Source organism: Nansenia antarctica (assembly GCF_963989245.1).
Source record: "Nansenia antarctica genome assembly, chromosome: 5".
In the NCBI taxonomy this organism is placed as follows: domain Eukaryota; kingdom Metazoa; phylum Chordata; class Actinopteri; order Argentiniformes; family Microstomatidae; genus Nansenia; species Nansenia antarctica.
Window position 1 is genome coordinate 19842960 of NC_137690.1, and position 27306 is coordinate 19870265.

At 42.6% G+C, this 27306-nt stretch overlaps 1 protein-coding gene across 1 annotated transcript in view; it reads right to left on the reverse strand.

Annotated features, from left to right (window-relative positions):
- Positions 1-9414: 9414 nt before the first annotated feature.
- lmx1bb (LIM homeobox transcription factor 1, beta b) overlaps positions 9415-27306 on the reverse strand; it is a gene marked incomplete at both ends in the record, with an annotated part of 51208 nt that continues 33316 nt past the window's right edge. The window contains 6 exons of the mRNA XM_080530921.1: positions 9415-9569; positions 10771-10932; positions 12812-12878; positions 13332-13409; positions 14348-14523; positions 16630-16862. Coding sequence (XP_080387047.1) covers positions 9415-9569; positions 10771-10932; positions 12812-12878; positions 13332-13409; positions 14348-14523; positions 16630-16862 — 871 coding nt within the window. The remainder of the gene's footprint in view (positions 9570-10770; positions 10933-12811; positions 12879-13331; positions 13410-14347; positions 14524-16629; positions 16863-27306) is intronic.

Consider the following 27306-nt stretch of genomic DNA (forward strand, 5'->3'; position numbering starts at 1 on the left):
GCAAATAAATCTCTCAATAAAAAACATCCCTTTCCTCTGACTCTATCAGGCTTCAGAAAAAGAAAATAGTGTGACCTCTATATAAGGACTAAGTGTAGTTTAAACAGTGGGTTATTTATCCCTAATTCATGGCACTGCTTGGTGGTTAGCGCTCAACGCCATGTAGCTTGTCAGGCCTGCCTTGTCAGCAGAGGAAGTCAACAGTGAGGTCTCAGTCGGGAGGGTACAGTTAGTCTGATGACATACAGGGAGGTGGGGGAGAGGGCCATGTCAACCCATGTACCTCCACACCACCTTGGGAGAGAACCGTTGAATTCCCGGGAGCAACAGATCCATCGCAACCTTGAGTTTCCAAAGCCTGCTCTGCTGCACTGATGTGAGGGTCTGACTCCAAGCAAGGAGGAGGAGGAGCAGTGGGGATCAAACCCCACACACATGCACACACACTCTCACACACACACACACACACACACACACAAACACACACACACACACACACACTCACACACACACACACACACACACACACACACACACACACACACACACACACACACACACACATACACAAACACATCCTATGTGGCCGCAGCCGGATGAGTGGTTTGCTGCACACATCAACACACAAGGAAAATTGACACATAAAACCTGCTTACACAAGTTCCCAGGAAAAAGGACGGAGCAGGGCAGTAGTAATGGGTGCAGGGGCAGTGGCTGGGTGCAAGGTCTCGGGAAATAGCTGGGGCTGGGGTTGGGGTTGGGGCAGCGTTTCTCTCAAAGTCTCTCCAGTAAAATACTATGACTGTGTTCTGCTCAGGCTGCTAACTTGTAAGTAGAGGCAGGCCATCTGGGCCAGCAAGGCCTTCTCTGCTGGCCTAGAGATTGTCAGAATCAGAAATTTATATTTTTATAATTTAATATATATTTTAATTAATGCTATATGCATTTTACAACGTTTGTTCCCATCAGTCTAGTTCATTGCTGCACTCAACTTCAGTTGCGCTTCTTCCAGTGCAGCTCATATCAATTAGACATTTTATCCAATCAGATGTTCCACCTGTGCTGTCTCTGAGTGAAAAATGTACTCTTGAGGCCTTCAGAATTTCGAGTGAATCCCCTTTGGTGTTGAGCAAATAGGGACAATGTTGTTGATTGTCATTGTGACTTCCTGTTTCCCAGCATGCATTGTGTTCAGACTTCGAGAGTTATGTTATTAGGTTTTAAATATCCTCCTAAATGTCCTATGCAAGTGTTACGCATGTTGGTTCAGTGGTGTTACATTTAAGTTTATGTTGTAAGTGTTTTAGGGAATTAAGTACCAAAACCATGGAAGTCATTGCTGTTCAGTTTGATTAGTCCAGCGTTAACTTCCATGCTATTGTAACTGTGAGTATGGAATGGTTACATTGAATGATAGCTGCCCAAGTGTCATGGTGAGGATATTCAAACCTGCGTTAATTGTGGGAGGATATCATGAAGGCCTAGGTGTAAAATATGTGTCCCACTACTGCTTGTAAGGTAATCAATATCAGCATGTACAGGTCACTTGATGAGGGCACAACCTTTGATGTCTGTGTTAAGTTGTAAACAAGCATTAGAGCATTTGGCTCTTAGAAGGATATTACTTAATAGAGAACCTTGAGGCATTGTATTGTACTGCAACATTACAATGACAGCTAAACATCCAGTGTGGTGTGACTTCAGATGGAAGAACATGTTAACTGTAATCTGTTTGTGGAGTATATGATATTTGTCTGTTGTTCTATTGGCTCTCAAAGGGTGTCTACATAACTAATTGTACCTCAGCAGCAGAACATTAAAGGTAATTCTGGCTGTCTTTACAGTATCACACCCACCAGTGAATCTCAAAATCCATCTTCATTAAACAGAGAAGAACAATCGTCTCCTCTGTAAACGCAACACTTAACCTCACTACTCCCAGAGATATTGTAAAAGTGCAATTTCTCTTCAAAATGGCTCCACAGTTAATTATTAAACCATGACATTTAGGAAAGGCACCAAAAAATCCATATGCTGAAATCTACTAACCTTTGAAAGAAAGTCTGTAGAGGCTGTCAATCTGAGGTTTATTTGGGCCATTTGAAAGCCTCATAATAAAGCTGTCAAAGGCAGACTAAGGCTGCCCAGCTGAGAACAATGGATGGTGGTCCTTTGGTATGATGCGGCTCCTGTTGGTCAGCTGAGAACAGAAGGCACAGAAACATAGCCAAGCCTCTGTAGAGGCCACAGCCAGGGACAGCTAGGGACAGGAAGATAGCCAAGCCTCTGAGGAGGCCACAGCCAGGGACAGCTAGGGACAGGAGGAGAGACTTCGGCCCAGGCCCAGAGCTTGGAGTGAGGACTGTCTTCTTCTGGGGCAAAGCCATAAGAGGGTTCCCCTCTGGGGAATTCTGCATATGCTCATTTCAACAAATGAGACATATGATAAATAATAATCACAAGATAAGTTAATGGCCTTGATGACCTGACAAGAACTATAGGGTCTTAATATCTCATGGAAGGTCAAGGGAGGGCATGGAACTGACAGTGTTAGGGACCTCGCTCTCTGTCCTCTGTAGGGACCTTGCTCTCTGAAAACACCCATTATCAGGTCAATAACAGAGGTCACACGAGGGGCATGACAAGGTTCAGGATCCAGCCAACTAGTCATTATGTTTGTACTGTTAAAGAGCCATTTAATAGCTTTGTCACTGCAACTGAAGCTAACCAGGATTTCACTGTGTGGTTTAATGAGGGCTTAAATAATTGAGAAGTCAGCCCATTGGATTTTTGTGGATGCATTGTTTTACATGGATTGTGAGTGCGCTGTTAATCCCTCTGACTGTCTTGCTTGAACATGGCCCAAAGTTCCTTACTAACTCCCATCAGAACAGGATAAGACTCACATCTCAATGGAAGTGGTAAAGTGCAAAACAGAAGATCGCTCATCCCTGTCTGCATTTTTTAAAGAAGTATCGCTCCTGCCCTCGTTTTGCAAATTGAATATTCATATAGACCTGAGGGCTGATATTTTTCTAAAACGGCAAGAACGGTGGATTAATAAGCGTGATAAAAATGGAAATATTTCATTATTTAGAAGGTTTTATTATATTTTTGTAGGTAGATATTTTCATCTGTGTAAATCATTTGATAATGTATAAATAAAGCAAAAAAGATGCTGCAAAGACTTATATAGATTTTCATGATTTAGAGAAAAGTCAACGACTTATCACAAGCAAGCAGAGTATCACTAGCTTTGCCCTTAGATTTACACTTTTGCAAAGATATTTGACATGACCTGAAATTGAAGCTAATTTATGTAAACAAATATAGACCTTAAAAACAGACTTGTTTTTATAACTTCCTTCATAAAGAACAGAGGCAAGACCGTATTTTGAGAGAAAATGTATGTCTTACAAGTCACCAATGGCCTCCAGGAAGCCAAGTAAAAGGGCTCTTATTGTAGGTATTAAGCATATGTAATAAATAGAGAGTACATGACAGAATGTGTGCCAAATGCAGAATTCCTGCCAGTTTAGTTTACCAGTTATTGCCTGTTGACTTTTAGATTTACTGTCTATGACCAGTTCTATGCCTACAGTACCTGTGATTTATTAGCCATTGGTTTGTTCTGTCAAAACATCCAGGGGTGAAATACAGCAGAGGGCCCAAACACCTTGTCCTGCACTTCATCCCAGGTAACTCGGAGGTCTTGTCTGCTTCCTAAAGGACCCTGCAAGCTGTTTGGAGGATCCCAGTGAGCAACCAACTAACTCTGCCTGCCCTGCCTGTGAGCCCCACATGAGACAAGACGAGTTGTCTCCTATTCAGTTTCAACTGATCACGTGTGATAGGATCACAGAGTGCAGAAAGCATGCAGCTTTAACAGGCTATCGAATGAAGCTGATAATGTCTCTCTGTTACGTGCAGACATCTTCTGGATGGACAATGAGAGGAATAATACACTTAAATGAGAGCTTTATTTGACTTGCTTTGTAAACTGCCTGAGTAATACGAAACTGCAAGCACACTCCCTTCCAGTCCTTGTGGTTAACAGACTGAGTTTATCTAGAGAGAATGTATGGTGACAGGTTTAATTCTGTGTTCAGTTTTGACAAATGCACATCTAATACAACCAAAACAGAATAGGTAAATGTTCATTTGTTAGAAGTTAGCTGAGTAAATGTCAGTGTCCTGTCTATTTGCCAAGAGGTAAATCAGGTCATGTAATAATGGTAAGCACACAGGTATCAGTTTACATTGCATTTCATGGCTATGGAAACATTATAGAAAAAGATCAAGCAATTTATTTACCCTGCATGCAAAGCTCCTACATTGCCATTGCAGTGTTCTCACCAAACTATAATTAAAGCTAATACCACAAGCCTGATGTCAGGTTTTCTATTAAATATGTTTATCCAGAGTATAGACCATGTTTCATAATAGGGCCATAGGGTCTGTAGGCTATGTCAGTTTAATCAAACACATCACTGAAATACTGAAATCTGTCTTGAGTATACTCTGTCTACAGTATATATGTACCAATTTGAGAAATCTCTTAATAAACATGGGTAAATGATCATCTTATATTCATGGTAGATATACTCTGAAAAGTTTGACGTCCCTTGTCAACAAAATTATCTACTTTGTGAGACATAAAATTCCCATGAGGGGGGAAAAAATGTCTGAGGCAAAGCTGTATCCAGGATTTGGAGGCCAGCATTAAAGCTTGGTCTACTAGAGGTTAGGGGGGCTGGGTTGTGTTAGCCCCTGGGGTCATCACTACCACATCCAATGCCCCTGGCCTCACCATCCTCCTAAGACTTCAAACAGTCAGACTACATTCCAAGGCCGTGTACCAATAAGCACTAATAATGCTGAAAAATGAAAACCAAAACAGATGGTGTCCAATAGCATGGGAGGATTACGGGGGCTATCCAAGGCTATATCTACACCTCTGGGCACGGAGAGGTGAATCCCATTCCATCTCTTTCTCAGCAGATGAACACAGAGTTGGCCAACCTTGCACCACATGAATAGGGCTCCACGTTTGAGGGACCAAGTGTAGTGTTTTTGATTGGCAGACTGAGCTGAATGCTTTACTGGGGGGGAGGAGGCTGGATGGGAGGCTGTGACCCCTCTCTATGGTCACAACCACAGCACAGCCTGTCATCTGATTATGCACAAACCCTCAGAATGAGGGTTTAAAAGTGTCAGACATCGGCTACATGTTCCCCCTTGACAATTAACCACATGTGATGGAAAATGACCAACAAAAACACCAAGAAGCTCCCCTGCTCCCTACTTGGATTAGCTGTGAATTTATGACGATGAATGGAGATCCAGACAGTTCTAAACCCACGGAAGGGGTGGCTGATTGTCTTTGGCCCAGCCTGTAATTAATTGGGCTTGGTCTGAAAATGTGGTCTTGGTCTGTTCTAATTGTTTGGTTGGGAAGGGACATAATGATAAAATACGCCTTAAAGAACTTCATTGAAGTATTCATTAAAATATGCTGTGAATATGAAAACAATAGTTATACAATAACAATTGAATTGTGGGATGTTTTGATCCAACTTAATCAACCATTATATTGTATGACTGGAGTGCCTCCTCTTTAGCATTGGAGAGAAGATGTGTTGTAAGGTCACTGGCACGTACTGTAGTACTATTGATTGTCTCCTGTCATGCTGTGGTCTTAAGAGGTTGCTGCTGAGAATTTATGTCCCCATTCATTTAATACTTTTGATAAACAAACAGGGCCATACATGTGCTTTTTCTTGGGGAGGAATGTGAGAAAAACGGCAAGGTGAAAAAATGAATTACAGGCCTGCAACTGTCTCTCAGTTGGAAAATGCAGGATTTTGGTAATCTAATGAAAATATTGTCGCTGGGCTAATTTCCTATGTGGTGCCAGAGTGGCAGAAGAGAAAATGTGTGAGAAGTCTACAGAGACCAACGCTTATTAACAGAGTGGGAATGTGTGTGTGTGTGTGTGTGTGTGTGTGTGTGTGTGTGTGTGTGTGCGTGTGTGTGACAGAGAGAGAGAGAGAGAGAGAGAGAGAGAGAGAGAGAGAGAGAGAGAGAGAGAGAGAGAGAGAGAGAGAGAGAGAGAGAGAGAGAGAGAGAGAGAGAGAGAGAGAGAGAGAGAGTGTGTGTGTGGCGGAGGCTGACTCAGGTTTCAGCGGAGGTGTTTTCATTCGCAGGCCACCCCACTTGTCCCTCTCTGAGTCTTCTCTAGCCTAGATTAGTCTCAGTACCTTTGAGTAAGCACCAATACAGACCAGCATTCACCCATCCCTTGCACTGTTTGGTCTCCATTAGCTCCACTCTGTACCTAGAACCCCAATGTCTGCATGGATGTCTGCATACTCATCACCTGCACAAGCCCTGGGGTTCGAGTGTGGGATAAGAACCCTTACATTTTGTAAACATTCAACATTTTAAATATGGGGATTTTGAAATGTTGAAGAGATTGAGAGCCCTGTGAAAGAACTAGTGTGTTGCCACCCTACACTGTGGGGTCACCTGGCCTCATCTGGTGTAGGTGAGGTCTTCACCAACGCTCAAGTGCAAACACCGGGTGGGTGCGCCAGCTCCCGGCCTGTTTACTGTAAATGACGCTCTTTTGTCATCCCTGTTTGCTGTGGCTTTCACTCGGTAATCCTCACACACAGCCCATCACCTCAACCTGCTTCCAGAGTGTACTCTACATCAGTCCTATTCACTCAACAGATCCTATGTAAGCTGTATAAAGAGAGACTCCTCCATGTTTCTTTGTGGCTTTGTCCTAGTCAAGATATATCTCGTTATATTCGTTATGTTATGTTACATTCATGGGAACCAAATACGTTCAAATAAATGAAGAAAAAAAAAACTGCTGATTAAAAAGCTGATTTTGGCGCTACCAATTTCCCCAAGACCAAGTCAACCAGTGAGGTGTGGGGCTGTGATGTCACTGCTGCTGCTGCTGCTGCTGCTTTAAGGAGTGATCATGGAGTGACAGTTGAAGATGAACGGCCATACCTTCCAACACCTGTGATGTCAGATCCCTGGCTTGATAAGGAAGAGATATACAACACTACACAGAGGATTCCTTCCGAAGTTCATACTCCACCCCTCTAAGCAGCTTTACCCTCGCATCAGTGGTGTATCTCGCCTGCAGTGTTTTTTCTGAGGAATAGTTCCAAGGTTAGGGCTTTATTTATGGCCTGTGAAACTAGGAACTGAAACCCATCCACACACTATCACATACAGTATATCTTGGACATACGGTACACAAGCAAACATACAGGTACAAAAATGACAGGACTGTTACTAAATGACAGTTACCGGTACTACACTATGTTCATTAAAAGGAAAATGTACAATTACCAAGAGACTATTCTGGCCTTAGTATTTAAAGACTCTCATATGCCTGTGAAAACAGTGCAACTTTCATCAAAGATATTTTAGTGAACAAGAGCGAATGAGAGTCCATTCGTTTCACTATTCTCTGATATAAGATGGCAGATCTCTTGCACTAGTCGCATTCCACTCTACAGTGTAATCTTTTCTCCCCTTCTCTGAAATATCTTTGGTTTGGATTTTGATTTTTTACTTTGGATTTTCGCTCTGTCGCAACACGCTCTATTGTCTAGTCTGTTGCATCTCCATTTTTGAAAGTCCCTGGCAGTGTCGCCCTGCTTTTGCTATGACGTTGTGTCCCTGAGTCTCCCTTTAAAGGGTGAATGCACTATTGGCAGTATACAACAGATAGCTTCCATGGGGGATTGAGTATTAGGATGAGGACAGTCAACTTGGAATGACAGAAGTATCACCCCAAAAAGGGCAGTGATGATAAGATAGAGAGCTCAGATAACCCCTATGATAAGAGAAGACAGTAGGCAGGGCTGGGTTCTGGGGGAAGTGTCAGCTTGCCTGACCGCATTGAGGAGCTGTCAGAGAGATGAAGGAGCACCCAGGTGGTAAATTCAAGCTGCTGCCACAGCCCCCCCAGGCTGGAGGTGTGACTGCTCTGCACTCTAGCCACACTACAATATCCCTCTCCCTCCCTCCCTCCCTCCCTCCCTCCCTCCCTTGCTCTATTTCTCTCTCTCTCTCTCTCTCTCTCTCTCTCTCTCTCTCTCTCTCTCTCTCTCTCTCTCTCTCTCTCGCCAACTCCCTCCACAATTCCTTCTGGCTCACAAATTGTTGCAGTTTCTATTGTGTGTTCAGTAAATGGTGGTCAAACTTTTGAACAGTGGTGTTGTATGGTGTAATCATTCACAAGCATTAATCAGGAGAAAGAAATGTTTTTTATTCATTGAACCAATTGACTTTGGTAATTTAGCAAATTTTTTCGCATCGGAAAATGCACATTTGACAAGGTCTCAAGTCTAACAAATAAATAGCACAATTGTACTCATTAACAGCTTGGCTGTAAAAAAGGTTATGTCTCATAATGAAATGGCATACAAATGAATTGTGATACTTTAATTGTGTACTTACTAATTACTTAACAAAATGTTCTCCGTTTTAAATAAAGCTTTTCAGTTTCATAAGTACCTTCAAGAGCATGTTATAGTTAAATAAATAGAATGTTTTCCATTTGAACATGCACAACCGATCTGCTTGGGAGACGTATTTACACATACTGTAACTGACACTATTAGAACTGTCAACTCTAATCTCTCCTTTCCCACATATCTTTTTTATGAATGTTACTTTCTCTCTCACACACACACTCTCTGACACATACACACACACATACACACACACACGCACACACACACACACACACACACACACACACACACACACACACACACACACACACACACACACAACCATTCTTGTGCACATGCTATTTACTATTAACACCATATTTTCTCTTAAGGGCTAAACCTATCAATGTGATCAAAATGCTGAACGCAGTGGAAAGAGGAAACATGGAGTCCACACACCACATTTTGACATCTCAACAACTCACAGGATTCTCTTTTTTTGTATTTTGTATTTTTTTTCTTTTAAAGTTTTTTCAGTTTTATGGTCATACGATTAATGATGAGGTCATGCACTATGAGAACTCTGGCTGTAGTATTTGGTTTTTGATTTCTTAATCAGTGGCTTAGACTCTACTCGTTTCCTTTATGTGAACAAAGGAAGGAGCACTACTTCTGTGACAGTATACAAATATCCTACCAATAATCTCTATAAAAAACTGAAAGTCTTTTTGCCCTAGGGATCTTCATTGTGAAACAGTGTTTTTTTCTCTTTGAGTCTGTTGTCTGCACATTATCCAGGAGCCATAGGAAGAGGTTATTGCCTCTGTCTTGTCCATAGCAGTGAGGAAACTCCTTGTTGTGAGTCATACGTTGAGAAGCACAGTTCATGGATGATCTGATATTAACATCTTTTCTCTCCACAGTTGTTTCATGATGCAAAATAAGAGTTCTGCATGGAATATAGACGGTCGATGGGATTCCCAACACGCGCCTGCATGGAGTTGACGTCGGAAGCCATGAAGCAGTCACTGAGGCTGGTTAAAGACGTGTCGCTGTCGATGTCATGGAAAATGGAGTCATTACCTATAAAGAAAAGAAATGAAAACATATAAGCATAGAAACACCACAACAAATAAGATCATCCAAACACATTCTTAAGAATATTTTATGTGCCATTAATTGCAAACACTATATTGTAGGCCACCAACAACAAAAATCTGACATGTTTATGGTGATCTTGCAGAGTGATAATTGTTTGCCGTAATGGCCGCTTTGAGGGACTGTTATTACGTGCCATCGTAATTCAGAAAATGGTTTTTGACAAACATCTCTCAGAGCAGGCTTTGTGCTGCCCTCTCTGGTACAGTTAGGGTCTGAGAAGAACATGTAAACAAGAGGCCTCCCACCAAAGTGATCTGCTTAATAGCAAATGTTTACGCCTCTCATAATATCTCATCCTATTATTGTCCTTGTGGGGATTGTTAACTTTTATTACACTCTGGATCTTAATGATACTGTTACACAAGACGGTGACAGTGTGATGAGACATATCGTTTACTGCTGTGCCAATGTAATCCTTCCCTCTTTTTATCCCATAAAAACAGAGTGAGTGTGATGAGACTGGGGATTTGGGTTTTGCCACTGCAAGGAAGAAAATGGCGTCTTTCAAAATGATATAAAGTTCAGGAAATGGTCCCTCTGGGGTTTCACCAAAGACACTGCTCAGTGTCTGTATGTACTTCTACTAGTTTTATCCTGTGGGCCTATAGTTATCAAGATGAATACAATTACTGAAGTTTGCTAACACATCTAAGAACATTTCAGACTTGCTATAGCCAAATGTCTCTGATTATCACGTTGTAATCACATCAGATGTCTATTTCCCATGCTGACACATTACTCCAATCATCATGGTAACCTTTGTTTTGATTATGATTACCCACAAGCCCATTTGGATTATCCTAAAGCTCTTCACATAGTCAGCAATGAAAACTGTCATATTGCATAGCAGCACATCCCACCAAACCCCATGCACAGGCTGAGAGAACATAGCAAATGATTGTAGGGTGGGAGGAGGGGGGTGCACAACATGTTGGATTGATTTTCAAATAAACTTCAAAATAAACCAGTGGCCTGTGAGTATGCTTGTGTCATCTCATGTGGGAGGGGGTGGGGGGGCTGCTTGTATTCTGTGCAAGCAGCCTAAACCAGGGGTTTGTGGCCTAAACACATGTCCCACATTGGGGAGCATGTGAGGTTGAACAGGGGGGGGGTGGATGCTCACCATATGGGTTCATGTGGTCTCCGGGCATCTGTGGGGGGGTGAGGCCCTGCTGGAAGGGGTCCGTACTGTAGCCATTCTGATCCATGGCAACCAGCTGCTGCTGGGGCGGGGCCAGTGGCGTGAAGGAGTTCATCATCCCCTCCATCCGATTGGACATCACCTCTGCAAGACAGACAGCCAACCATATGAGGAGAATGCCTTGACATGACCATTGTGAGAAAGGTCTTTACATGATAAGCATATTTCAGCAATGAACCTGGGAAGGTGCTATCAAATCGAAATGTACAGTAGCGCAACACAACTATGGAAACCCTGTTTGCTGTGGCAGAGGAGAATTCTCCCAGCACTCCCTTGTAGAGCACAGCTCTTGGCTCACTCAGTGGTGAGTGGGACACATAGTCCCTGTGGCTTCATGAGTGGAGCCCACCACCCTGCACTTTCCTTTACAGTGGTGAGCCCTTGTGAAAAGATGTCTGTCATTCATTTCTGTTGGGTTCCAGAAGTTTCCATCACATATGTGTAATCTGAAGCCCTCTTGTTTAGGTTCACTGTATTGAGTGGACATATCATATATATTCTGTCATTCTAATTGTAAATAAACACAGTATGGGGATATCTAAGGGACTCCCTACTGTTGATCATTAACTACAGACTCCCAAAGACAAGCATAAACTCATACCTCCCATTTCAATATTATATTATGTACAAAATGTGAAATCATTGTCTGTCCCTAGTTCATCTGTAGCAGCAAATGGAGGATGGTTCAACTGGATGGCATGTTGACTCATGCCTTGGGACTGGTAAACTTCAACCTTGCTTGCATGATGACTACACACTTTCGGACAGCAGCACAAATGCCCTTTGAGGAAAAGCCCATACATGTACCGGTAGACAACAAGAGGTCAGCCTAACACTGGTCCATACAATAAAATCATTATTACAATGACAACAAATGATTACAATTATTACAACAACAAATGATTCAATGATCTTCAGGATTATGGCTTTCCCGGAGAAAGACATCGCAGGTCTATTCAGTAATACAATGTCAATGTAGTGTTTGATCTTGGGATTTGTAAAGATCGGGACACTTTTTGCTTGTACAGCTATATTTCTTTACTGCAACATCTCTTAAATCATGGATCTTACTTTATGTCTACATTAACTTTTTGTAAATAAGTGCTCTCAACTAGTAGATAGCTTAGATTCTAATTCTATTACCATATCTCTTGATAATAGGTGTGCCTTTCAACTTGATTTGAATTTGAATTCCAAAACAAATATCTATAAACACTTTGTAGGCTGTGCTGCTGGACACACAGTATCTGTGACCAGATGTGTGTGACAAGATTACAGGAGTCAGCATCTTGAGGGATAGCCTGACTACAGCATTCAGGCAACACATGGGGTGGGTCAATCAGTTAGTCTGCAAGGTTGCTAACAGGGTTCTGGTTGGGAGTTCTGAGTTGTAAATCTACACACCCACACAGAGCCAACACTGCCTCCCCTCTACCAGGTCGGACTGGGACCACAAGCACGCACGTACGCACACATGCGCGCACACCCACGCCCACGCCCACACCCACACCCACACACACACACACACACACACACACACACACACACACCCACACACACACACACACACACACACACACGATCAGTGGAAACTTAGGATAATATTAGGGAGGTCACACATGAGCAGAAGCCATTACGACCGTTCTACTCCCATGGTCCGCATGTTGACTCCATTAATGCAATGTTTCTGCGTGGTCACACAAAACTGTGGTCGACAGTATGTGATTATCATGGTCCTCTGTGTTTCTTATTGAAGTTCCATACTGCACTATAAGCCAGCTGAAACATTATGTCATTATTTTCCTAGCTGCTGTGTGATATTCTTACATACAATGTTAACACTATGTCAAATGCAAAATAATTATCCAAAGCTATGGTTATACTGTGGCTATATACAGTGATAGCAAATGATACTGAGACATTGATTGTTGTCGTATTTCAGCCAATAGTGTAAGCTATGCACCTTGGCCAAGTCTTTGAGAGTTCTGTTGTTCTTGTTGCTGCTGCTGTCTTCGTGCCAACTTCTTCATCTGAAAAAAAAGGAGACAGAATTGTAAGTAACTCCCTAAACTAATGTGTGCGCTTTTTAATTTGAAAATGATGCTCCTTGTTGCTCACCCGTAAGTGAACTACAGAAAACACGTATCTGACTGCACTTCATTATCAAAGGCTTTTGGAGATAATATCAGAAAAGGAGGTGGGCGTAGACATCTCGCATAAGTCCAAGGTAGCTTTGGAAGCATTGCACTTCAATTTTACAGAGTTGAAAGGAATGCAAGGAGAAGTTCCATTTAACACAGATAGCTGTGATGATTTGTTAGTAGCATTGTGATGATTTGTTAGAAGCATTATTGTTTGCCCTTTCCTGCCAATCTAGGACACATTGCTCTTAGCGATGCTGCCTCTTGACTAGTAACAAATAATAGCTAACATATCAGAGATGACATCAAAAATCCTAGCCTTTGATGTGGTTATGGTCTTACCTTGGCTCTCTGGTTTTGGAACCACACCTGCACCACACGAACACTGAGGCCTGTCTCAGCAGCCAGGGTCTCCCTCACCTTGAGCAGTAAACACAAAAGCATTTCAACTTCACACAAAAAAACAAAACACTTTAACTGCAGATTTAAATCGTATGTGCTTTTTATTATTATTATTTTTGTACTCTTGGCATATACCCAAGTGGGCACTTTGCCTCTTTATTTGCTTTGATTTCAATAAATGTTGAATTAATGTGGCGGTCTTTCTGGACCTCTTGGTTACTGCCTCTTCAAAGCTTTGGACCGGGTGCAGTGAATGCTTTTAGGGCCTACGCTATGGATGCTGCTCCCCTCTCTCAGAATGACATTTGGCGCAGGCGGGCTGCGTTACACCACTACCTCAGTTAACACAGACCAGAGTGCTCCTAGCCACTTCAAAGCACAGCTCTGAGGTGGTGCAGATTTTTTCGAATTTGAGAATTTTATTTGTAAAACTACTGTAGGGCCTCCTGGCATGCATTCAAATCTCCACATGTATGTTCATTCAGGGGGATATCATGAAGCATTAATACATGTTGCTTCTCTGCATTTACAATACTAATGCTCAATGGAATATGTTGTTGCTTTTCTCCTGGATGAATGAATGAATGAATGAATGAATGGACTTTATTGTCATTGCTACAGTACAGGTACCAAACAACGAAATTTAGGAGGGGTGGCTCCCCTGGTGTTAGGAAAGGAAGAAAAAAAAAAACTTAAAAAAAAAAATCACAAGAAGGGAAGGAGCTGGTTTATGTGTACATGTACTAGTCATATGCAGACTCAATTTGTCCATCCCTGTACATAAACCTGTGCCTCCGTCACTTAAATGTTCAAAAGGTTGCCAGCTGCCTTGTTCCTTTAGGTTGAACAGGGTGTTAGTTTTCACCTATGTTGAGAGTTCAGGAGATGTGGGATTATGTGTGTGTGTAGTGAGTAGTGACTGTGGTGGTGACCTCAGTTGTGGCAGAGGATCTCACCTTTCTGCAGGGTTTGGAGGACACCTCAAAGGAGGCTTTGAAGGCTCGCCTCTGCTGAGTGGTGAGGATGGTGCGGGGTCGTTTGGGCCTCCGCGGATCCTTCCCATCATCGCCCTTCCCCTGGCCTCCCGTGCCTTTCTCTGTCTTGATATCCACATCCTCATCATCGCTTTTCTCTGGAGATACATTTTTCAACAACATCAGCATGGGTTTGAGCTGACAACATCTCTGACAGGCTACTGAAAAATAGATGTTCTTGTTCTTTTCAATTCCAAGAGATTCCGACTCCAAAAGTGTATCCATAATGAAAGGAGACACATGTGGTTTTAATACTTTGTTATCAATTTATTATAAAAAGAATAGGCCACATGCACGATTAGACTTACAGAGGACTGTACTTCTTACTCACAAACCACAGTGAAATATGCACATTTGTCATTGGACTGGACGTTGTGTCATTGATAATTCATTGCACTCAGCTTTGGCTGTTTTACACTAAATAAATCTTTGATAAGAATCCAACATAACAGATCCTTCCACAACATGAAAAGGCTGTAAGAGCACATATGGGAAATTAACTCAAGATATCAGAGAAAAAGTGAAATATATATCAGAGCCACAAACGTAGAATGGGCAAAGCAGATCGGATCCTAGGAAAAAAGACTAAAGAAAAGCTACAGTATGTTCTTATGGACTAACATTTAAAATCATGCTGTCTTTTGGTTAATGTGGTTAGTGTGTTTTTTTTTTATGTCTCTCTCTTTTGGCACATAATATGCCATCTTAACAAAATGACAAACAAAATGTCATTTTGTCGAAATGGCTTGACATTAGGGAATAAATCAGACTCAAGGAATATCAGTGTAAAAGAATGACAATAAGGATTAAAAAATGATAAAATAAACAAGATAAACTTCACGAGTTTGCAGCTATTAAGATACAATCCTGTACAACCTGTACCTAATGCATTACCTAACGACAGAATATAAGGCTCTGGTGATTGAAACACACTTCTTAGAACTAGTAGCACTGTCAATTAAGCATGAAAATGATGTGGGGTTCCAGTGATTATACTTGGAGATGCATACATGATGGTTCAGTTGTGTCTGCTGTCATCTGCTTCTGATCCGTCTCCACTGTAAACAGTGTGGTGCACACAGCATTTCTCCACTTAAACCCTACATTTCATCTGGCACATGCCGAGGTTAACCTCTGCTCATGTCAACGTTTGCTTGATGTTGAAATTTGGAGACACCCAAAAAAATGCCCCTGTGATACACTGGGACACAATGAAGTGCGGAAGTAAAACAAATAGTCCTATAAGTTGACAAAAGTTGACACAGGCACAGATGCATTTGACAAATTGTCTGCCTTTGTGTGTGTTTAAATCAGAGCCAGATGGGTCTGTACAGTGATGCTTGGCGAGATGCCTCATTGTGTGGAGGCGAGACCCGCGAGGCTAGGAACACGGCGGAGGAGCAGATAAGAAGCTAGGCGCTGCTCGCCCCTTTGCAGAAAGGCCCCAAATCCTCCTGTCACTCACCATCCTACACTGATTTAATTCTTTCCAGCACAAGAGCCCGCCCACACACGGACCAGCCATTAATACATGGTGTCCTGCCTCCGCTTCCTACTGTACCCAATAAACTTCTGCTCCCAGCCCATAGTATACACCCTACACAGCATAAAAGGAATAGTTCAAAACTGAGGGTGTAACCCAAAGTAGGTTTTTCTACGTGTGAGAGAATCTGGGAGGGTGACCTATTCTATTTCTATTATGGATGCACCGAAGGTTCGGCCACTGAATGTATTCGGCCGAATAATAGCAAAAAAAGCACATTCGGTATTCGGCCGAATGTGTGAAAAGACCAAATGTTTACCGGTGTAGATGTTTTTTGAAGACGCGATCAAACAGTGCAAGCAACCCATGCTGTTCTGTGAATGCTGTTCTAATGCTGTTCTAATGTATTTATTTATTTTCAGTTATTGTGCTTTGTTGGTATAGCCTAATGTCTGCTGGAATGTTCAATAAAAGTGTTCAATAAAAGTTGTTTTTTTATCACAATTTTTTTCCTTTGAAAAGCATGATTAAAAAACCTCTTTTAATGCAATGGTTAAAAAATTGTCAAAATAAATGAAAAACTGCCAGTATGAATTCGGTATTCGCTATTCGGCATTTGGCCAAGTGTTTCCTTAAATTCGGCTTCGGACAAGAATTTTCAATTTCGGTGCATCCCTAATCTCTATGTGTGCTGTATAGAATTTGGTAGATTTGGTCTTACCTGAGTCTGAGTCATCTGGGCTGACGGAACTGAGCAGGTCCTTCTCCTTCTCATAGTCACTCTTACACAGCAGCTGGCCCTCCTTCAGGACAAACTCGTCCCCTTTCCTCAGCTGCCGGTCACACACGCAGCAGGAGAAGCAGTTGAGGTGGTAGACACACTCCAGAGCACGCATCACAAACTCTGTAGGAGAAATCTTCTCCAGGCACCCACTGCACTTGGTGGCAAACAATCTACAGGAGGTGAGAGACAAGATGGATACTGATCAGGGGCTTTGAAACATTATGTCAATTACAATCTTACAATTTGATTTCGGATAATTGAATTCCACATTGGATTGTTGTGTTCTCTCTATGGTGTGGATGGGTGGGTGTTTTAGTCCGTCTCGCTCTGCCTGTCCATCAGGGTTTTTGATTAAGAGGGTTAGAGGGCAGTGGGGGCGGTGGTGGGCTGATCCTGTGGGCAGCCAGTGAGTGATCCCTTTGACAGTAGCTCATCTGTTAAACTGCCCAGGGTGGCCCAAGCCCCAGTCCACTCCAACAGAGCTCAGCCATGGGCACCCGAATGCCTCTAACACTCAGACAGCTGGCCAAGACTATGTTCACTCATTTATACAAGTCAAGTAACATCAGGGACCAATCGTCTGACTACAATATCCCCATGCTACTCTATCTTCTCTATAACATGGACTGTTGATAAATATGCTACTGCTGGGATATCACACACTGGATTTCTATCTTCATGTTTTAAATATGCCTCTATGGTTCATTGCTGTGAACATCAACTGTGCCCCGACAACACCTCCATCTTCTTTATATTGTTTCAGGAAGATGTTTTCATTGTTTTATTGGTGGCTGAGAGTAGTTTTTTAATTCATTCGCTGTCCTTCAGAAGAAGCCACATTAAATGGAGCAAGAAGGCAGAGAGTGTGGTTGATCTTGTCCAGCCGTAAAGCTGGATTTATTAGCACAGCTCTTTGTTGGTCTGGAATACAGCTGGTAGCCGCCTATCTATTTGTGGTGAACATCTATTTCATTGTGCAGAGAGGCAGAGAGCAGCAATTGACATCATCTGTTTCAGGACAGGGAGGAGCGATAGTGATGAATATGTGTCAATACTGTATGAGTAGAGAGAAACCAAAGGGTGGTTTTGTCATGCTAATATTATTGTAGGTGCTGATTGAGCACTGATAGGGAGTATGTCTGCCACACAGCTCGCAGCTGTATACACGGCTGAAACAAGATAGCACAGGTTTCATTTCTGTCTCTGTCATATCAGGTCCATCTCATACTGCCAATCAGACCCTTCTCATTAGGCTGGTCCTACACAGCCAATGTTGAATTTCACAGGCTAGCTCTGAGTATCATAATAATCACCATACTCATCAGCATCACAACCATTCATATTAGAGTAAACATGAGATTTTGTGAATTTAATGTCATCATATATCACGTCTAACAACAGAAGCATAGGCAAACAGGCCAACTGAAATAATCTACAACTTTCTTTTTACCATCAAGCAACAGCAAAGCAATAGAGATATCAGAATTGGCACATGTAGGCTTAATGAAATCCTTTAATCTTTCATTTATTACAATATGCTAAGAAGATTATTATTGAACTATGGAAAAACCTCAAGGATAATCCCTTACAAAAATGACTTTTGGCATGTTTTGCAAACAGCGACATGCCAATTTTCATTTATCTGACCAACAATTCAATAATTTCTTTTATTTTTTTTTCATTGAAATAATCTTCAACATAACATTCAGAAACATATAAGAATATTCACATTGATCTAGACATGTAAAGATAATAGCAAGGCAATATCATCCATAACCATTCATGAAAAAAGACGATCCTGCAGTAATATTTGGTTAGTGAAAAACAGCTAAGATATAATGTATGTATTTACTCCAAAACCATGCCAGTATAACCAAAATGAAAATATTCTGACGGCCCTTGTGGGTCTACCAGTTGCTATAAATATTGACAGTGTTGTCGCAGTTTATGAAGATGGATCACTAAGAATTCATAATTTGAAGGGGCAGGATAAGACTGTTGCACGCTGGGATTGAAGGACATGGGGTGATGAATCTGTCAAGACTAGTCCACATGTCCAACTCTAATGTTTAACTAATGATTGGAGTGTTAGTCTGAGAGAAGAAAGGAAGAGGAAATTACTTGTTAGCATGGTTTTGATACGTCCTGGATTCTGCATTCACACCTACAACCGCTCTCTCAAAGCTTCTCATCCAGATGAAAACATTCTTATTCAGACCCCTCTTTTCTTCCTTCCTTTTCCTCCCTGATTCTAATCTTGTAAGCCATTATTTTTCTATTTCCCCTCTCTGTCACTTTGCATTATTTTTGGTGCTGTAATTCCTATTTGTCCCTTCTGGAATCTTCCTGTCCCGCTTTGTCCTCTGGTCTAATCCGGACTTTTTGCCTGTTGTCGGCCCCTGTTCCCCATTCTCAGTGGGGTTCAGATGGAATATCCATGCATGACGCCCCTTCTATGGCAACCCCACCTCCACAGGAAGGCAACGGCGACTTTTCGGATGGGCAGAGAGGGCCTTTCAGAAGCTGGCAGCAGAAGTAAATCCTTCTCTAAGGAACAAGGGGAATTAGCAGGGAGCACTGGACTAGAGATTTAACCCTACCCCTCTCCTTTGAAAGGCACAGTCACTCCGACTCCCGCGGCTAGCCACAATCAAACAGAGGGGGGGTGGGGAGGTGGCGGCAGAGAGAGGAGAGAACACAGCACCCTGAATGACACAAGCGCTGGATTGTGGAGGAGCCTAATCCCGCTTTAATACCTTTCCAAGTTCAGCTCCTAAAGAATGCTCTTTAAAACAACACCACTGTGTGGGCAGTGGAGGCTGACCAGGGGGAGGCTCGCCATTCAACCTCCCCAACATTACCTGATTAGTGGATTGAGGCCCATTGGGCCAGCATGCCAATGGTAGACAGGGGATGAGGTGCAAATGATGATCACGCTAATATAAAACATACCATAATAAACACATCGACAACGGGAACCGTGCTGAGCCTAGACATAAAGTGAGGTGAGCCAGTGTTTGTGGTGTAAGCTCTGTCTAAAAGCCTACTGGGACGAGAGAGAAGAGGCTCAGCAGCTGGTGTAATGGCGGGCAAGCTGGCTAGATTACATCATCCAAACTTTATTATTGTGATATTCTCTTACAAAATTAGGCTATATATTAGTCTACTGTATATCTTATACTCTCCCCCAAGTGGGCAATGTGACTCTCAACGATGCAGGGGACTTTGGGCTATGCCAGCTGAAAACATTCCAGTTGTTGTGTTTGTGTGTCAGCTTCTCTTGTATGTTTACTGAGGGCAGAGATAGAGATGGGACCACCAAGAGGACCACCAGCATGAAACTCTGTCCCTGCTTTCGTTTGCGGTGAGGATATGCGTTCCTCTCCTCCCACACCTGAGCGCACAGATCAAGAGACCCTGTGGATCAATGCGCGCATTTCAAGCAGCAAAGCACCAATATTGACTCAGGCCTTGGCTAGCACTGGACCTCATAAGTAGAGGAAGAGCTAATCTCAGCAGATACCTTTAAGAGGGATCCCAAGAGAATCATTATCTGCTTCAAATCCTTTGTTCACACAATCCCTTGTTCCATCCTTACGTCTCTTAGCTCTCTCACTCTCTCTCTCTCTCTCTCTTTCTCTCTCTCTCTCTCTCTCTCTCTCTCTCTCTCTCTCTCTCTCTCTCTCTCTCTCTCTCTCTCTCTATTAGAAAACCTAGGTAGAAAAGAAACACCTTTTTTCCCACAAGTTAGATAGAGACATTTCCAAAATTAATCCTTTGTCAAAGGCTAAACTGAGTCCAGCCTCAGCCTAGGGAGTCTAAGGTTTTCACCTCCTTGTTCCTCTCCTCTCTCCTCTCTTTCTCCTGCTAAGGCCCTTTCTGGAAGGGTATGCACTTTCCCTTTGAACAGATTATAGGCAACTTAAAGTGTGACAACATCTTAAGCTTTCGCCACATGTTGCCAATGATTTCCTACTAAAGACATTACTTTCAATGCTTCTGCCGCAATGATAAGGATCAGGGTGACTGGAGGAGATAAAAGAGGAGCCTGGAGGAGTGAGAGAGAGGTATGGAGGAGTTCGGGCCTTGATAATCATGCTACATTTAGCAACACATGCTCTCCTCTCACCTCCTACCCTCTGCTATTGAACACTCCGAGAAATACCATAACAATTTAAGGAAGAATAGCCTGGGCTATTATGTCACCGCATCCCCTTCAAAGAATGAAGGGGATCAGGATTAGCCTACGGAACAGCTGTAAACGATCACTTTGAAGATGGTCCCCCTTGTTTCACCAGGCAGGAAGCCTGTGGGCCTGTGAGGCTGGTCATGTCAATCATGCAGACGTGAGGGATGAGGTGTATGGGCCAGGGTCAGAGGAAGGCCTCTGGACACGGCAGAGGACCTGTGGAGCTATCGGTCAACACTGCATGGCTGGAAGCTTTCTGATTTACAGGCTACATCGCTTCCCTGACCTTTCTCTCCTGCTATCCATCTCCTCTCCAATCCAACTACTGCCCAGGACGCCTGTCTCCTAGAGACCAGGGAGCGAGGGGCGGAGGGAGAGACTGAGGAGAGAGGGGCGGAGGGCGAGACTCAAGGAGAGGGGCGGAAGGAGAGTCCAGAGAAGAGACAGGGTTGGAGGGGGAAATTATAAGAGAGAGAGGGGTGGATGGAAAGACCAAGGAGAGACGGGTGGTTGGAGAGACCAGAGGAGTCTAACAGTGTGGAGATGATGAGGTCTGAGGTAGTGGCAGTTAGAACAGCTTTACATGCAAACACATTTGACGCCCAGATGTTTTTCACTGTACAGATGAATGAAGGCGATCCTTTTCAACTTAATTTCAACATTTTGAAAATTACTTTGTTATGTTGAGTTAATGGCTACTAGACACAGCACGCTGCATGTCGACCACAGACGCAAATTGTTCTAAACATAGAAGCCTCAACCGTGACCCGTACTTTGTCTAATTGCTTGCAGTGATACATACACAGAGGTAACATCTACAGCTCAACACAGGGAGGGCCATGGGACCGTATCGACAGACACATTTTTAAGATATAGTAGGCCTGAATCAATTACATATTCAAATTAAATAATATTTAGCAGAGGAATGATTACATGACCATAAACACAAATATTTTTAAAATGATCTACAGTACAAGGATGTGGTTTCATAACTACATGGCATCAGCATTGCTCTATCGTATGTAGATACGGTAAGTGTACAAAGTAATGAAGCCAAATAAAAAGTGCCATCCCTCTGGTCCCCAGGGCGAGCTCAAGTCAGCTTTAAAAGCTGCTTAATCACCATACCGCTCTTACTAAATTAGCATAGTAATGGGCTTTAAATTGAGGCTCTTTGTTTTTTAATTAAACTCCCAGCAGGTAAAAGTAAAACACATTAGAGGAAGATGTGCACACCACTAATGGCCCAAAGGTGGCTGTTCCATCACAGCTTTCCTTCCTTGGGCTCTCTCTGCTCCCTACAGCGGAGAGGAGCACTAGCAGAGAATTCACCAGAGAGGAGTGAAACTGGCATTGGCTGAAAAGCTTTGTCAAAGCATATTCTAGATAATAGCTGAGCTGCTTGTACTGTATGCACCTGCCCTACATTTCAATGAAAAAACATAGGCTAGAGTAGTTTTTTTTTGTGTGTTTTAAGAAACAGATTATTGTGTCTTGAGTCACAGTCTGGAGAGAAAAGGTCTTCTTATCATCAGACCCACACTGCCAATTTGGCTTACCTCAGCATATTATTTCTATGACAACATGTCCTGTGTGCTGGAATGTGGAGAAATAGTTCTATTGAAAAGCCTCTGGCTATAGACACCCAGTCGTATGTGTTTGGGCAACAACACTGTATTACGCAACTGCACACAACAATCATATTCCTTCAGTCATATTCAAATGAACAATTGTGCTTTTCACACCAAGTAGTCAACAGATGAAACAAGGTGAAACAAGTTTTGTCATGTCAATCTGCATCGATACCAAATATCCTTGAGCAGTCTTCAAAGAAGACACTCCAAAGAACAACTGTAGATTACAGAATGTTTACATATTCAAAATGAGCATCTATCATCCCCGGCTTTGTATGGGTCATTTTCCTTTATCATTGATTACAGTATGATAACAACAATAATATTTTCTTCTATCATATCCACCTGCAAGATTTGCATTTACATTTTAACCATTTAGCAGACGCTTTTATCCAAAGCGACTTACAATTAGAGATTAGAGGGACAGTCTGCCATCCTGGCCTTTTAAGTGTCTCTAGAGAAGAAGTCAAAGCTAAAATATTGTTTTCATTTCCTGTACTGTCATTGAATGGCCTTTCCTATTCAGTACACAATGTCCTGGCACCTGTGATTTACTTCAGGTTATATGACGGCCTTCCAGGCTCATCAGAAGCTGAGATACCCTGTGGTCATAGCCTGGCAGTTAGCTATTGGAAGAGACAAGAGACTGGCACTATAAGAGCCAAAGCACAGGTACTGTATGGGAAAAGATAGAAGACTAAACCAAGGACACTGACACCCAGACATGTTACCTCAACCTAACATAATGTTCTGTCACTCACAAATCATTGCAGCTCAGTGCGTCTGTGCACAGAGCCAAGAGCAACAGCCGCATGCCTAGCTTTAATCAAACTGTCAATGATTTTCAAACTGATTTCTTCCATTGGATGATCCATACAGTATCTACATAGCCACTGCACTGTGGAGACCCATAGGCTACGGAGAGAGGGACTTTCTCTGCATACTGTGGAAAAAGTTGTACTCCTGGCACACAGAGAGAACAAAGCTAGTGTTGAGATGTGAAAGGAGAGTGTGCTGGGGAGTACCGTGGATGAGGCTGAGTACACAGCTAAGCAGGGGAGTAAGCAGGCAGGTATACATGTGCTGTTTGGACAGCTGTACCTCCTGAGTGTGAACACTCCATACAACACATCCATGCCCTGGGTCCAAATAGACTATGTCATCAATCATGCTGCATAATACGAGTGGGTGAAAAAAATCACTCAAAATACAGTACCGTACATAGAGAATTTCATATAACAGCCACATTTACATTTGTGACGGCAGCTGGTGAAAGGGGGAACAAGTAGAGGGGATTACTCACTGAATCCATTGCATTGCAATATTTTGGCTTGACTAGCGAGTGTGACAATTTTGAAATTTATTTTCATTTTTCAGAATGAAAGTGCGAACATTTGATTGGTTGCCGACTTGTTCCCCCTTTCACTAGCTGCCATCACATTTGGTAATAGCATACAATTATTCATTGAATTATCATGCAATGTTTCTTCATTCCCACTAGTTTGCATTAATTACTCTATGAACGTTTTGATCTATTACATTATACATTGTCTCTGTACTAGATCTTATCTTGGATAGAAACAGCTGCGTTTATTCCTCTACAAATGAGGCATCAGGCTGTGAATTACAAGTCTGGTATTATGAGGGCCCTGCTTCTTCTCACTCCCCCTGGCCGCAGTAAGTAAAGCTGTTTGTACGGGCCATCTCCCTGGCCGCCCTGCTGGAGATGTGACATCTTTACAGCACATGCTCTGCAAATGAGAGCAGCCAAGAAGAGAGCGAGGGATAGATCCCGTTTAAAGCCACTGTAAATTCCTCTGCACCCATTTTATATTTTTAATAACTCTATGGCTCTTTGTCTGCCCCTTCCAAGCTAATTTAGGTGAGGTGTAGCAGACCCCCCATTAAGGACTTGGCCCACTCAACGAGCCATCCTGGGTGATTGCTCCTTTGGTTGGAGAGAGAGTGGAGGATGGCTACAATGGGAGTAATAGCTATCAGATGTTGCTGAGTAGACGGCTGCCTGTAACTGCCCACAGATACAGTAGGCTTTGATGACAGTGGACCTGAGGGCTACTCAGACCAGGTTAGGGCAGAGAGGGCTCATGTGCTCATTACCAGCACTACTGTACATCTGATGGCTGCCATCACCTGTTAAAGCATGGAGACATACTACAGTCAAGGTATACTGTTAAAGCATGGAGACATACTACAGTCAAGGTATACTGCATGGAAATCAAACCAAGACTCTGAGTAATGTTAGAGTTTCTAATTTGTTTCTGTTCCAAGTAACTGTGGAGGTCTTTCTTCATGAAGGACCTCATACCCCATTAAGCACCAATTTAACAAACACTTGTTTGTATATACAGTGCACAATAGATGATTTGAGGCACAACTACTATAGAAATAATAATGTATGGTACATGGCAGTTGTTTGGTATGGAGAATACAAAAAATCGTATCATCTCACCATGCATATTCATGTTATTAAAACCTGGAATATATACTGGAATCAATATAAAAAATTACAATTTGGTAACAAAAGTGACCTGAATTACTAGGTGGGAATAGGTGGAATATCAGCTTCCACACACAACAGTGAAATGGTTAAAAAGCAACATTAGCAGTGGAGGGCTACATAATTACTATTGACCCCGGAGGGTCTTGGACTAAGAAATAAAACAAACAGTAATATGAGGTGTTCTAAAGCGGAGGTCTGCAAATATGCAAAGACAGGGTCTGGTGGAGAACATCACGCGTTGGCTTCTTTTTTCTCCGCTCCTAATCTGTGGGCCTACACAATATTAAGACGGCTTTGGAGCCACTTGTGACCCAGCTGTTCACTAATGAAAAATTCCACAGCTCCGTGCAGAGGCCAATGGAGCCTGCCCCCCTCTGCCCCCGACCAAGCCCTGTCCATCTTGAGGAGTTTACCATAGCTGAAAAGATACCAGATTAATAGGTAGAGAAGGAGAAGCACACAATCTGGAAAGAAGCCCTTGTGTGTTCTCCCCCTCCTCTCTCGCCGTCTTTAGGATATTGGTATGAAGACGAGTGTTTACCCAGGTTTTAATGAGCAGAAATTACCCAGTGATTATTGTGATGGTAGCTAGCTGGGTGAGGGGCTCTGTTTATTTAACAGAGATTCTGTCTAAGCCTGGAATCAGTCTGGAGAGAAGAATCTGGGGCAATCAAGCTTAGCCGTAGTCGATGAGACCAGGACTCATCTGTTTGTGTTGCTGCTTTTTCACTCTCCCCAATGATTCCCCCTATTTCACCTGAGTAAACCTCCTAACTCAGAATGTTCTGGTCCACTGCTTTGATATAATCCCTCCCTATTTCAGAAAATAAACAATAATATTACATCTTTACATCGTTTGCATTCTGTAGTTATCACGATAAAGTCATCATATCCTGCTAGAGTCTGAAGTTACAAGTTGGCTACCATTTGGTCAAGGGTTCAGAAGCACTAAGCCTTATTTACATAACTTGCAATATTTTTCAATCACTAAAACATGGGATCTTCATTCTGAGAAGGTTTTGACTGGGGATATGACCAGGCAGGTAACTTAGTAACCTTAGTAATAACGCGCTTAAAAAGATCTGGTTAAAGATTGTTTTGTGGAGAAGCGTGTTGCCATGGCAGCATTTGGCAGCCATTATAACATGATGAGATGTGGCTGTGCTGAAGAAGCAGGAGGGCCTCGGCATGAGGACACCAGACCAGACCCTACGCAGCCAGGAGACGGAGCACTTTAAAGGATATGTTCTAGGTAGGGAGCACACATTAACCAGGGAGATGTCTGGGAGGGTGCTGGGGGGAGGAGGAGGTTCACCCCAAATCCAACTTCTTATGGGACAGAGTTCACTGGAGGACTAACCATAAAACAGATCATAAAAGACCCTTTCTTTAATAGGGATATCAAAATCCGAAATACATAGGTTTGAAAGGCCTTAGGCTTTTGAAGATGAGGACACAGATGATAATCATAATTTTAAAAAAGCTAGAAGGTGATTGAGAGAGAGAGAGAGAGAGAGAGAGAGAGAGAGAGAGAGAGAGAGAGAGAGAGAGAGTGATAGAGAATGAAAGAGAGAAAGCCAATGAAAAGCAAACACACTTTTCAATGACAGGATGTTTTAGGACCCAAAGGCCAGGGATTAACACTCAGATTAGCATGCAAAGAATATATTTGAATTTCTGATCAGCAGAACCCTTCAAAGGCCTAAATCCAAGATTAGCAGGTGTTATGCTAAAAAGCCCTTTGTGGTACATAGTTACACTAGCCAAACAAATATGTCTTTGAGTGTGAAGGGCTGGCATGAATGTATGGGTGTAGCCATAGAAACCAACTGGTAGCTGAGAGCCTTGGAGAGGGGGGTAGTCCTGGAATGTGTCAGACAGACAGAGGGGCGCGTACACACCACAGAGCAAACCAAAAACCTGCTGTTTCACTAAAAAGCATAATCTACTCCACTGTTCTGCTTACGGACCACCTATAAATACCAAGTATCTTTAGCCGAGACAAATAAGAAAAGTTCATTGTGAGATCTCAAAGCTTCTCAGTGCCTGTCTTATTGTCTCTAGACTCTAGGGGAGGGTTGAAGGGGAGGACCAACAGTATTTTTGTTGATAAAGCATTGATTTTTTATTTTTTTATTTGACCAAATCCTTATCTCGTAGCAGACACACAGTACTGTATGTATACACTAGTCTAGTGGATGTAGTTTATGAGCATAAATACTGAAGTCAGGTGCTCTCCATTTTGTTGGCTAAGAATGGTCACTCATATA